Below are 13,465 nucleotides of genomic sequence, written 5' to 3'. Positions count from 1 at the left end.
CCTCTCCCAAGTTATTTGAGTTAATACAAATGTTTGGCAAAATAGCATGGTATAACATTAACCCACAAAAATCAGTAGCTTTTCTGTATGCCAACAATGAGAAGAGTGAGGCTGATATCACGAAAGCAACTCCTTTTGTAATAGCTTAAAAAAGTAAAATATCTAGGAATTAACAAAACATGTGACTGACCTCTATGATGAAAACTTTAAAAACCTAATAAAAGGAAATTAAATCAGATTTAAGGAAATGGAAAAACCTCCCATGCTCTTGGATTGGGAGGATTAACATAGTGAAAATGGCAGTAGCAACAACAGCTATCTGTAAATTCAATGCAATACCCATCAATATTCCAACAATTCTTTAATGAATAGAATAAGCAACCCCCCAAAATCATATGGAATGATAGAAAACCCCAAATAGAAAAAAACAACAACAATCATTAGCAGGAAAGCCAGTGTTCAAGAAATACCAATACCAAACTACAAACTCTATTATAAAGGCATATTTGTAAGAACATCTCAGTCCTGTCATACAAATAGGCCTGAGAGCCAATGGAATATAAGACCCAGAAATGAACCCACAGACCTATAACCACCTAACATTTGATAACAGAACCAAAAACACAGGATGGAAGAAAGACAGCTTCTTCAAAAATTGATGCTGGCAACAAATTGGAGAGAGACTCGACAAATGGGACTACCTTAAAATAAAAAGCTTCTGCACAGGAAAATCTATTGCAACCAAGCTAGAAAGACAACCAACTAATTGGGAAAAAATATTTACTAGCAATATATCAGACAAGGGGTTAACATCTAGTATATACAAGGAACTCAAGAAACTAATCCCTCCCAAACCTAACAAACCAATTACTAAATGGGCAAGGGAACTAAAGAGGGACTTCTCAGATGAAGAAATAAAAATGGCAAAGAAACACATGAGGAAATGTTCACCATCCCTGGTTGTGAAGGAAATGCAAATAAAGACAACCCTGAGATACCACCTTATCCCAGTCAGAATGTCCCACATGCACAAGTCAGCCAATGACAAATGATGGAGGGGATGTGGATAAAGAGGAACCCTATTGCACTGCTGGTGGGAATGTACACTTATACAACCACTTTGGAAAGCAGTCTGGAGGGTCCTCAGAAAGCTAAAGATTGACCTCCCTTATGACCCAGTCATACCACTTCTAGGCATCTACCCTGAACAACAGGAACCAATATACAAGGACACATGCACCTCCATGTTTATTGCAGCACTGTTCACAAAAGCTAGGATATGGAAACAACCCAGATGCCCCACCACAGATGAATGGAGCCAAAAATTGTGGTATCTATACACAATGTTAGAAATGACAAAATAATGGCATTTGCAGGGATATGGATGGAGCTAGAAGAAATCATGTTGAGGAAGGTAAGCCAAGAGCAAAGAGACAAAAGGTACATGGTCTCCCTGATAAGTGGATGTTAAATCCAAAATGTTAGGTGATCCAACAAAATTAACAGGACTTAAGAAACAAAGAACTTCCACTCATCTCGTCGAACCACTGATCACATGTATGGTGTATATGTGTACACCGTTATATGTTATAGACCGTGATAGACAATTTGCTCCAGGAAAGTTAGAATGAGCTTGTGACTTTAAATGAGCATCATTATTCCACAATACTGTGAAATGTGGGAAGTTATGTAATCACTTAATCACAATAAAAAAAAAAAACACCAGAAAACTAGAAGGGGCGCTATGGCTCAAGTGGTAAAGCATGAGCCTTGAGCTGAATTGTTCAGGGACAGCTCCCAGGCCTAGAGCTCAAGCCCCACGACTGACAAAAAAAAAAGAGAGAGAGAGAGATCTTTCATGTGATTGTTTCTAACATATTTATAAGATTATGTCTTTGTTGCCTTGTATGTCCCTCCTCCATGGTATAACCCCTGCTTTCACTATATATGATGTTGGTATATGTGGAGGGAAAGGGAAAAAACAAATTGTTAAAACAGGGATACAGGAGGACCCATTGCAACAATGAGATGTACAAGTCGTTATGTCGAAAACGAACTTTACAACTTTGGTTGGGGGGGGACGGGGCGGGAGAGAATACGAAGGGATGGGAAGGGGAAACAAAGCAGGAGGCTACAATGTTTGATAAGAAATGTGCTCATTATCTTACCCATGTAATTGTAACCCTTCTGTACAGTATTTTCACAATAAATATATATATAAATAAAAATATTAATGAATATTTGAAAAAAATTGGTGCTGGCAGAACTGGCCACAGAAAATCACATACAGAAATAGATCATATACAGAAACTCAAAATGGATCAAAGACCTCAACATAATAACCCATGCCCAGAAGAGATAAGAAAAATACTAGGGCTCCTTGGCACAGGTTGAAACTTCCTAAATAAAGATTTGGAATCACAACCAGTCAAAGACTAGATAAATGGGACTGCATCAAACTCAAGATTTTCTGCATGCCACAGAACATTACTAGCAAGACAAAATAGAAAGCCCACAGAATGTGAGATCTTTACTAGCTATGTATTAGACTAGTGTCTTTACCTAAAATATACTCAGAGTTCAAAAAATTAAGCCTCCCCAAAACAAATCCACAAAGAAACAACAAACCTATTAATAAGTGGGCTAAAGGGAGACTTCTGTGAAGAAGAAATAAGAATGGCCAGCAGATACATGAAGAGATATTTAACATCTCTGGCCATAAAAAAATCAAAACAATAGTTAGAATGTCCATTATCAAGAAAACAAATAATAACAGATGCTGGCAGGGATCGGGCCAAAAGGGAATGCTATTAAAGAGTTGGTGGGAATATAAACTTGTTCAACCACTCTGGAAAGCTGTATGGCAGTTCCTCAAAAGACTACACATAGAGCTTCCTGATGATCCAGCAATAGCAGTTCTGGGCATCTATCCAATTGATCACAAACCAGGCTACACTAAAGCCACCAGCAGGACCACGTTCATTGCAGCATTATTTACCATAGCCAAAATATGGAATCAACCCAGATGTCCCTCAGTCGACAAATGGATTAAGGAAATGTATTACACACACACACACATACACACACACACACACTAGAATGCTAGGCTTTCCTCAGAAAGCATAAGACTGCCCCTTCATAAGGAAATGGAAAGACTTGGAAAAAATTAAGTAAGCCAGAACCAAAGAAACACAGCCCACATGATTTCCCTCATTGGTAATAAGTTTAATGTCCCTATAAACCTACAAATAAACCCAATGGATAGTAAAAACAGATCATTATACCTGGACATGATTAATTATACAATAGTCAAAGATTCACACAGTGAGAACAATGGAGGATATTCTTAGGAGAGAATTACAAGAGCTCAATAGCTATGTGCATATGATCAGATGAAATGATGCTTGTCAAAATGAACTCCAACCAATGGGGGCAAGAGGTTTCTTCTTACACTGTTTCCACTTCTTTCCTTTTTTCTTATTCCCTTCTGTCACTGTGATTTCTCTATCCTTCGTCTTGTATATAAGTTGATCTGATTTGAGGAGGAGAAGGGGAAGCACAGAAACAGTGGGACAAAGGATGAACCAATTCAGCAGTGAACCCCACTGCAACAACTCTGGGGGGAGGAAAGCTGGGAGGGAAAAACTGGGAGAGAATAAGGGAAAGAATGACACTGTTCAAAATGAAATATATTCATTATCTGACTCATGCAACTGTAACCCCTCAGTACATCATCTTTACAATAAAATTTACCAAAAAATAAAGCCAAAAGGTATGAGGAGGAAAAGTTAGAAAAAAAATCTTCCCTAAGAAACCTCAGAATTGCACTTACTAATCAGACTCAGCTTTGTTAAATATACTGAAAGATTTAAAGGAAGCTATATATAAAGAACTTCAAAAATGAGTCCAATCTCTCACAAAATATCAATAAATAGGTAAGAATAATAAAAGTACAAGATGGATATACTGGAATTAAAGGTAGACTAACTGAAATGAAAAAAACATTACAAGAGAAATTCAGATTTTAGCATGCAAAAGAAAAAAATAGGAGAAAAACACCTCAAAATATAGAACATGATAAAATGTGCTACTATACATTCAAATTCCAGAAGAAGAAATAAGGGCTAGAAAATTCTCAAGTTAGATTTAAAACACTGATCTACATAACTAAGATAAGTTAATCTACATAACATGGTAAAATAGCCTTGAAGTAGAATAGAATATCCACATACCTGGAGATTTCATAATCAAGGTGTTGAGAGAGTTTTCAGGGCAGCAAGAAAGAAACTATGACTCATCACATACAATCTCCTTGGTAAGTTGAAAGTGGATTTCTTATCAAAATCAATAGAGACTAGGAAGATGTGGGATTGAATACTCATTGTGATGAATGAAAAATAATTATGTAGAAAGAATTCTGTCTAGAAAAAGTCTACTTCGAAAAAGCAGGGTAGACTGGAGCCCTTGCAGTGCAATCAGTTAATGTATGGTATTTATACAAAAATGCAGAATAAAGTAAGACACTAAAATTAACAAAATCTCAGAGCCTTTGTACGATAAATACTATTGTGAGTTGAAAAGAACTCAAGGCAGCAACTCTAATCCACATTAGGAAACAAAGACCATTGATAAAGTGTATTTGCATAGTAAAGGTAGAGAAGCATACATAGATTTTTTTGAGAAAAAGGTACACTGTATTTATTTATTTATTTTTTTAAAATAAGTTTTTTATTGTGAAAATATTGTACAGAGTGGTTACAATTACACAAGCAAGGTAATGAGCTCATTTCTTATCAAGCATACATAGTTTTTGTCATTATTTTTTCTCTCTGATATAAAAGATTATTGCATAAAGCAATAATTACAAATTTATGTTGCTGGATACCATATATAGAGATACTGAAAAGGAAAACACAAAATAATGCAAGAAAGAAATAATTTTTAAAATTGAGTTGAAATAATTCAATTATCGAATAGAGAACTAGGCCAGCAGGGAATGCTGATACTTCTTTTTTTAATATAAATATATATTTATTGTAAAAATGTTGTACAGAGGGGTTACAGTTACATGAGTAGGGTAATGAGTACATTTTGTTGTGAGCATTGTTACCTCCTCCTTTGTTTTTCCCTACCATCACTTCCCTCCCCACCTCCCCAACTCCTCCCACCCCACCCCCTACCCCGACATTGTAAAGTGTCCTGTACATCTCATTGACGCAATGGGTCAGCCTCCATCTCCATTTAAGCATTCCACAATATCCCTTCCGCTGCCCAAATTACAAAAATGTATATACAAGATGAAGAACACTGGCATCAAATCCAGTGAAAACAGAAGTTATACCGGGGCGGGGGGGAGAACATACAAAAGAAGCAAAAGAATCTAGCTTCTCAGGATGTGGAGATAGGAAGATCATGGTTTGATCTGTAAAGTTAGCATGAGACCCCATCTGGGAAACATGTACTAAAATAAAAAGGACCAGAGCATTGATAAAGTGGTAGAGCCTTTGCAAGCCTCTGAGTTTGACCCTGGAACTAAAAAGAAAAGGAAAACAGATTAAAAAAAAATCAATGAAGGCAACAGGTGTTTACAATTTTACCAAGTATGGCCACAGAAAAGGTTCATATTGCTGATCACAAGTAAGAGCTGACCAATGTGACAACAAAATAGGAATGTCAGACTTCTTCTTCTTCCTCCTCTTCTTCTTCTCCTTCTCCTTCTTCTCCTATTCTTCCACCTCGTTCTTGTTCTTCTTTTTCTTTTTGTTAGTCATGGGGCTGGATCTCGGCCTGAGCGCTATCCCTCAGCTCTTCAGTTCAAGGCTAGTGCTCTACTACTTGAACCACAGCACCACTTCTGATTTTCTGGTGGTTCATTGGAGTTAAGAGTTTTACAGCCTTTCCTGACCAGGCTGGCTTTGAACCATGATCCTCAGATCTTGACCTCCAAAGTAGCTAGGATTACAGTTGTGAGCCCCTGGTGCCCTGCTCAGACATACTTCTGAAGAAAGTATTTTGTTGACAGATTTGATACCATAAAGTAACAAGTTCCTAGATAAAACACCTGTCTCAAGTTCCTAGATAAAACATCTGTCTCAAAAAGAATTAGAAAACTGAGTAAGTTATAAAAAAAAGGATTGCACTAATATTTGAAAAAGTAATGTTGAGATAACTTTTCAGGTAAAACTCTACCAGATGCTTAGAGAAGAATGAGCATTAATCTTTCATGAATTCTTCCAGAAAATAAGAGAAAGGATTGCTTTCCAGCTCCTTCTCTGGGGCCAATTTTACCCTCATTGCAGAAGCAGACAAAGACATCTCAAGGAGAGGAGACTATAATCAGCATTTTTATTGAATTTAGATACAAACTTCTTCAATAGAACATTTTCAAACCAAATTCAGCCATGTATCAAAATGATCTCATTATGACTAAGAGGGATTTATTTCAGGAATGGAAATTTGATTTAGCATCTGAAAAATCAATTAATACAATGCACTATATCAATAGAATACAAGACAAAAATCTATGTGATTATCTCTTCATTGAGATAAAAGAAAATGAGAAAGAGGACAATATCAAAACTTTCATGAGAGAATATGGGGGGTCACATAGTAAAAATCTTTTAGGAACAAAGAGGAAGTTTCTCAGCCACGTAAAACGCATCTGTAAAAACCCACAGCTAACATCTTACCTAACCATACAAAACTGAATGTTTCCCCCTAAGTAGTAACATAACATAGTCAGGAGTACCGTAAAAATGCGAGTTCTTATCTTCCTAGTCAGCACTGTAGTAGATGCATACCCAAGGCAATTGGAAGGAAATTTTTAGCAATATTAGAAATATTTAGAAATATTAGAAATAGTCAGATGCCTGTTGCTCATGCCTGTAATCCTAGATACACAGAAGGCTGGGATTTGAAAATTGAGTTACAAATCCCCTGGGAAAAAAGTCTGTGAAGTTCTTCTTTTTTGTGGGGGGGTCCGGTCATGGGGCCTGAACTCTGGGCCTGGGTGCAGTCCCTCAGCTCTTCAGCTCAAGGCTAGTGCTCTACCACTTGAGCCACAGTGCCACTTCTGGCTTTTTTTCTTTTTGCTTATGTGGTGCTGAGGAATTGAACCAAGGGCCTCATCCATGCAAGGCAAGCACTGTACCACTGAGCCACCTTCCCAGCCCCTGAAGTTCTTATTTTGAAATAACCACTCCTGAGCCAGGAGTAAAGCTGTGATTTAAGTGATAGAATATCAGCCTTTAATGGAGAAAGCCAAGGGGGCAGTGAACAGGCCCCAAGTTCAAGCCCCAGTACTGGCACCCTGCCCCCCAACACACCCCAATACACATTAAGAATAATAAATATTTTAACATGGTTGCAGAATATAAGATACAAAAGTAAATGTATTTATCTGAAAGTAAAACTAAGAAAGCAATTATATTTTTGACAAAATTAAAATACTTAGTAGTCAATTTTATAATAATAATTCATAATCTAAAAACTACAAACCATTGTTGAAAAAAATTGAAGACCTAAATAGATGAAAAGACATCATATGTTTATAGATTAGAAGACAATGCAGGTAATATCCACATTTCCAAAACTGACCCATAGATTCAACATAAATACAGCCATAATCCTCGTGGGCTTCCTTAAACACATGGCATCCTAAAACTCATCCTGAAATTCATCTGTAAAGGCAAAAATCCAACATAATCCAAATAATTCTTTAAAAGGATAAAAACTGGAGAACTTCTATTTCCCAATGCCAAAAGTTACCAGAAAACTATATCAGGGAAGCACATAACTGGTATAATGCGCAACATGAAGATGAATGGTATAAGACTTGTGACCTCAGAAATATACCCATCTATTTGTAGTTAATTAGCTTTTTTTTTTACTAGTCACCTAACTAGTTCAATGGGGTAAGAAGTCTCTTAAGCAGATGGCTAGTCACATTAAAAGAATAAAGTCACAATCCTTTACATTACACAAAAAATTTACTCAAAATCTATTATAGATCTAAAATGAAGGAGCCAAAAATATGAGATTTTTCTGAATAAATCTTTATGAACTTACGTTGCTTAAAATCTTCTTAGATAAGGTGTTACCACTGATAAAGGAAAAATTACATCTTTAAAATTCATCAAAATTAAGTGTGCTTTCAAAGTATGGGGGAAAAGGCAAATGAAAACCACTTACAATGGAAAATATTTTCCAATTAGGTATCTGACAAAGGACATGTATTGAGAATTATGAAGACCTTATACCATTCACAAATAGGAAGAAAAAAACCAAACCCAAATGTTCTCTAAACAGACATTTCTTCAATGAAGATCTGTAAATGACCAATGCCATCCTCATAGAAGAGTGCCTACATGGTTAGCCATTAGGAAATTCAAACCCCAACACCAAGTATCATTCTATGTCCATTAAGATGACTATTACTGAAAAACAAAACACAAAAAGGAAATGAAAAAGTGTTGCTGAGAGTGTGAAGAAATTAAAAGCTATGTACCTTGATGTGGAAATGTCAAACCTTGTAGTTGTTGTGGAAAACAGAGATGGTTCCTCAGAAAAGCAGAACATAAAGTATTTGTCTTCAGGCTGTATACATCCTGAAAAGCAGGAACTTGAGCACAAAGTTCATACCACAAGTGTAATACTCCCAAAGTAGAAACAGCCAAACATCCATTAACAAATAAATAGGTAAACAATATGAAGCATATCCACACAATGGAATATTATTCAGACAAAAAAGCAATGAGGTAATGATATATGCTGTAGCATATTCAATAAAAGGAGTCAGATACAAAAGGTCAATGTGTGATTCTCTATTTTAAATTAAATGAATACAGGTGGCAAATGCATCAGAAAGTAAACTAGTCATTTCCAAGAGTGTAGGATACAGAGGGATTTTTCCCATTTGGTATTATTATTATTAACTTATTATAAAGGTGATATACAGAGGAGTTACAGTTGCATAAGTCAAGTAATGAGTACATTTTCTTTTGAACAATGTCGCCTCCCTTTCCCTCACCCTCTCCCAATTGCTCCCTCCTGTACTCACATCCAAGTTACATCGTTCATTTTCAACATTTACATTTTAATCTGAGTTTTAACAAAGCTCAACATTGGTTGCTGTAATAACAGAATAACATTTTTTGGATGTTAGGACCTACTGAATCTTACACTTTGAATTGAGATGGTGTGTATTTTATAGTATTTGAAGTTTATCTCAACAAATTGTTTTGGAAAAGATAGGGCCTAGAACCCTGAGAAGGAAGGGCACCGCAGGTAGCACTTCCGGGTTGTGAGAAGTGATTGGGCAAGGGAAATACATGAATTCTGAGGTGTGTAAGGAATGGAATGTTTCTGGATTGTTGGTGCACTGTACCTGCAGGAGTATGCAGAAACAACACACACTGATTACAGAACCTGAGATAGGGTACATGTGTGCAAGCAGGTGGACAACATGCACACATATGGGAAGCTGAAAAATTCCAACCAATAGAGAGGCCAGAGTAACAGAAGGGGCATAAAAAGTAGGTGTGCAGAAAAGGAGTGCTTTGCAGATCTCATGGCCTTGAGGCTATGGCAGAGAGGAGGGATTTACAGAGAGGAGGCTGTTACAAGGAAGTCACAGAGAATGACAAAGGTTAATGGCAATCACCATCCTTCACTGGAATCAGTGTGACTTTCTGTCCACTAATGACAATCTGTGATGCTGTTACTTCCGTAGTTATGCATCATTCTGGGACAAAGGAGAACAGGGATCAAAGGAATGAGAATAGCCCTGATTTAGGAAATACAAATTGAATTGAACATTTGAATTGAATACTTAAATTAGAAACGCTGGAGTTTTACTCAAAAGATATGAATGTACCTGGAAGAAACTAATTTTTAAGATAGAAAGGATCAAATATATAAGTAAATACTTCAGGTGGGTAAGCAAACGTACACAAATATACTCATTGAAATATGGTAGATTCAAAGGAGAATTGAAACAGTGAAATTCTTTAGAAAGCCTAACACAAGGAAATGGGTACTTGATAGGGGTGAAATGGGGTCAAGGAGAGGGAGGTAGCCAAATGAAGACAAGAAAGTGATAGAATTCAGTCAAAAATTCAATGCACTTCCTACAAAATTAAGGAGATGAGGGAAAGGGAAGGATGGGTAAAAATGTTGAAAGGGATAACATCGATCAAGAAAGACACACTGTATTCATAATCTGTTTTGTTGAATGGCAACTCTTTGTAAAGCTAGTTAGAGTTAATCAAATCACAGATAATAAAAATGACTATGTTATCATACATATTTTATATTATTTTTTCATTTCTTGCATTTTAGTGGAAAGGTTTGTTGTGAAGCCATTTGGTTCAATGGCTAGAGAAAATAGCAAAAGTTACAATCCCTCCTCAACGAGTGGAAATGAATGACTAGAAGATGTCATCTTCCTGTTGACCCAAGCAGTCACATGCTGGCTGAAAGTTCAGGTTGAAGTGGGCAGAAGTAACACACAGTTGTGCAAAAGCATGAGGCTGAAAATCAACATGTCTGAAACAGCTTGGCCAAGCTGCAATCAATGTGACCTTGCTGCTGTCAATGTGACCTTGGACAGATTTGTGGAGCCCCTCTTGGAATGTATTCTTTCGGCCTTTAAAGGAGTTGAAGCAGATACCTTATAAAGAAAGGTTCTTTCCTCTAAAAGAGCAACTCTTAGCAATTGGATCCTCAGTGGAGAAATACATGCCACATGCTAGCCAAGTAAAATGCATCTCGTCTTTCAAATGATGGAAACTTTTGCTCTCTTTGGCCAGGCCTTTAGAAGCTGAGCTAGATACCACCAGATTACCTTGCTGTCGGGTCTTGCTTTTGCAGCCACATTTGGTAATCATCTCAGGGGTGCACACATCACGGTGGCAGGTAGAACAGTAAAAGAGGGCTCTGGACAGTGAAAGCAAATAAGCAGTGACTCACCAAGGAGATAAGGTGCTGACTCTGCTTACCTCCCATTAACCAACATTTGCTTTTGTACTTTCTGCCCCCGTAAAGCAGTAAACAAAAAATTACCTTTTGACTTCTTTCAGAGATTCAGCAATAAAGAACCCTAATGTGTTCTTCAGCAGCTTGACTTGTGCAGGTGGATTTAGTATCAGACCACTGGAAATGGAAAAGGAAAAGACAGTGATTTCTCCCTCTGCTTTCTGTGGCCCTATTTGGCTTTTCATCCTGTCATTACCAATGGATTCTCTTAGGTCACCAAGTGAATAAGAGCCAATTTCCTTTTACTGCTAATCATAGTGGGACTTGACTCTACTTAACCCATTCTTTGATCACTGCTGGTTGTGCTAAGAAAAGCCAGCTGCCTGATGCATGGATTCACAGTGGTGGAAGCAATATGGCTCCAGATTAAGTCAGGAAGCAGGATGGACCAACCAGTGCTGACACATGATGCCTGGTCAGCTTAATCTAGCAATGGTCAACACAACATGAGGACAAAGCAACAATTTTACCATGCTGCCAGTATTTCTACTTAGGTCACTCATCTTTAAAACAAATACATCTAATTCACCAGATGGATTCAACTTTCCTTTGTCAGTACTATGATTTTGAACTCAGGGCTTTCTGCTTGCTGGGGAGGTGTTTTACCACTTGAGACATGGTCCCAGTCATTCATTGCTTTATTTATTTTTATTTCTAGTGCTGGCCTTGGGTACTGAGTTGATCTTCCTACCTATGCCTTTTTGTATTTGGAATGGTGGGATGTATGTGGCTGCATATGCCTGGTGTGTTGGTTAATATGGGGTATCACTAACTTTTTGTTTAGGTTGGCTTCGAATTGTGATCTGCTGGATATTCGCTTCCCAAGTACCCAGGATTACAAGCCTAAACCATTAAGTCTGTCCACATTCCTTTAATTTATATTTGGAACTTTTAATAGCTGTGCATTCTTTGTACTTGGCTATGTGGGGTGTGTATGTGTATGTGTGTGTGTTTGCACGTGCGTGTGCATACTGGCCCTGGGGCTTGAAGCCAGGGCTTGGGAACTGTCCCTGAGCTTTCTTGCTCAAGGCTTGAATGCTAACACTTGAGACACAACTCCACTTCCAGCTTTTTGCTGGTTAATTGGAGACATGATTCTCAAGGACTTTCCTGCTGGCTTTGAATGCAATCCTTAGAACTCAGCTTCTTCCTCCTCCGTCTCCCTTCCCCTCCCCCTTCTCCTCCTCCTCCTCCTCCTCCACCACCCCCCCCACCACCATCTTCTTTGGTTATGGGGCTTGAACTCTGGGCCTGGGCATTGCCCCTCAGCTCTTCAGCTCAAGGCTAGCACTCTACCACTTGAGCCACAGTTCCACTTCCAGTTTTCTGGTGGCTTATTGGAAATAAGAGTCTCATGGACTTTCCTGCCCAGGCTGCTTTGAAACCATGATCCTCAGAAACCAGATACTCAGCCTCTTGAGTAGGTGTGAGCCACTGGCACCTGGATTGAACTCAGACTTCTGAGTAGTTATAATTATGGCCATGAGCCACCCGCACCCAGCTCAAAATTATTGAATTTTTAAAAATTTGAATCTTTTCGTCTAATTCCAGGATTCCTGGAAATGGCAATTTGGGATCTGGTTGAGGTTTTAGGGTAAATAAACATTGTCTTCCTCATTCTACACACGAAGTACACAGGGCTACAAACCATAGTTAAGATCAAATTTTAGTCTGCTAGCTAAGTGCTAATTAGGTCCCATCTGTAATTCTAGCTATGCAGGAGGCCAAGATTTGAAGGACTGTGGTCAAAGCCAGCCTGGCAAAAAAAACACAAAACCATAAAAATGAGAATTAAAAACTTGGACTAAAGACATGATACGAGATAGAATACCAATATACAAAACACATTTAGTAGTTGCTATCTTTCCTTAATTTCCAGTATCTTTTACTTCCACATCAATACAGCTGATTAGCACCCCCTCTTTTCTCCATCTATATCCACATACATTGTTTTGTCCTGAATCATTTTCTTTCTTTCTTTTTTTGTTGTATTGTGAGATGACTACTCCACTTAAGGTTTCACAGAAATGCTAAGGGTCTGGTGATTTTCCCTCTTGTTTAATAGCCCAGTTAAATTCATATTTTGCAAGATTTTGTGTTTTACCATCTCAGGTTAGCTAATAGTTTTAGAAACATTTTGTGTGTGTAATCATCCTGGGGCTTAAATTCAGGGCCTGGGCTTTGTCCCTTAGCATTTCGTTCAAGGCTAGCTCTCTAAAACTTGAGTTGATACATTTGCACTTCTGGTTTTCTGGTGGTTAGTTGGAGATAAAAGTCTCATGGACTTCCCTGACTGGCCTCGCTACAAACTTCAGTACTCAGATCTCAGCCTTTTGAGCAGCTAGGATTACAGGTGTGTGCCACTGGTGTACAGCTACGAAAACATTTTTTTAATCACAAATAGTTGTGTTGCATTTTATTTTATTGTATT

At 37.8% G+C, this 13,465-nt stretch overlaps 1 protein-coding gene across 1 annotated transcript in view; it reads right to left on the bottom strand.

Moving 5' to 3' along the window:
• Kcnu1 (potassium channel, subfamily U, member 1) overlaps positions 1-13,465 on the bottom strand; it is a 171,084-nt gene that overhangs the window by 89,687 nt on the left and 67,932 nt on the right. The window contains exons 15-16 of the mRNA XM_013024211.1: positions 11,062-11,151; positions 10,844-10,935 (exon numbers count right to left, since the gene is read on the bottom strand). Coding sequence (XP_012879665.1) covers positions 10,844-10,935; positions 11,062-11,151 — 182 coding nt within the window. The remainder of the gene's footprint in view (positions 1-10,843; positions 10,936-11,061; positions 11,152-13,465) is intronic.

This window comes from Dipodomys ordii, unplaced genomic scaffold (assembly GCF_000151885.1).
Source record: "Dipodomys ordii isolate 6190 unplaced genomic scaffold, Dord_2.0 Scaffold4, whole genome shotgun sequence".
NCBI lineage: Eukaryota > Metazoa > Chordata > Mammalia > Rodentia > Heteromyidae > Dipodomys > Dipodomys ordii.
This window is presented reverse-complemented; position numbering and strand designations above follow the sequence as displayed.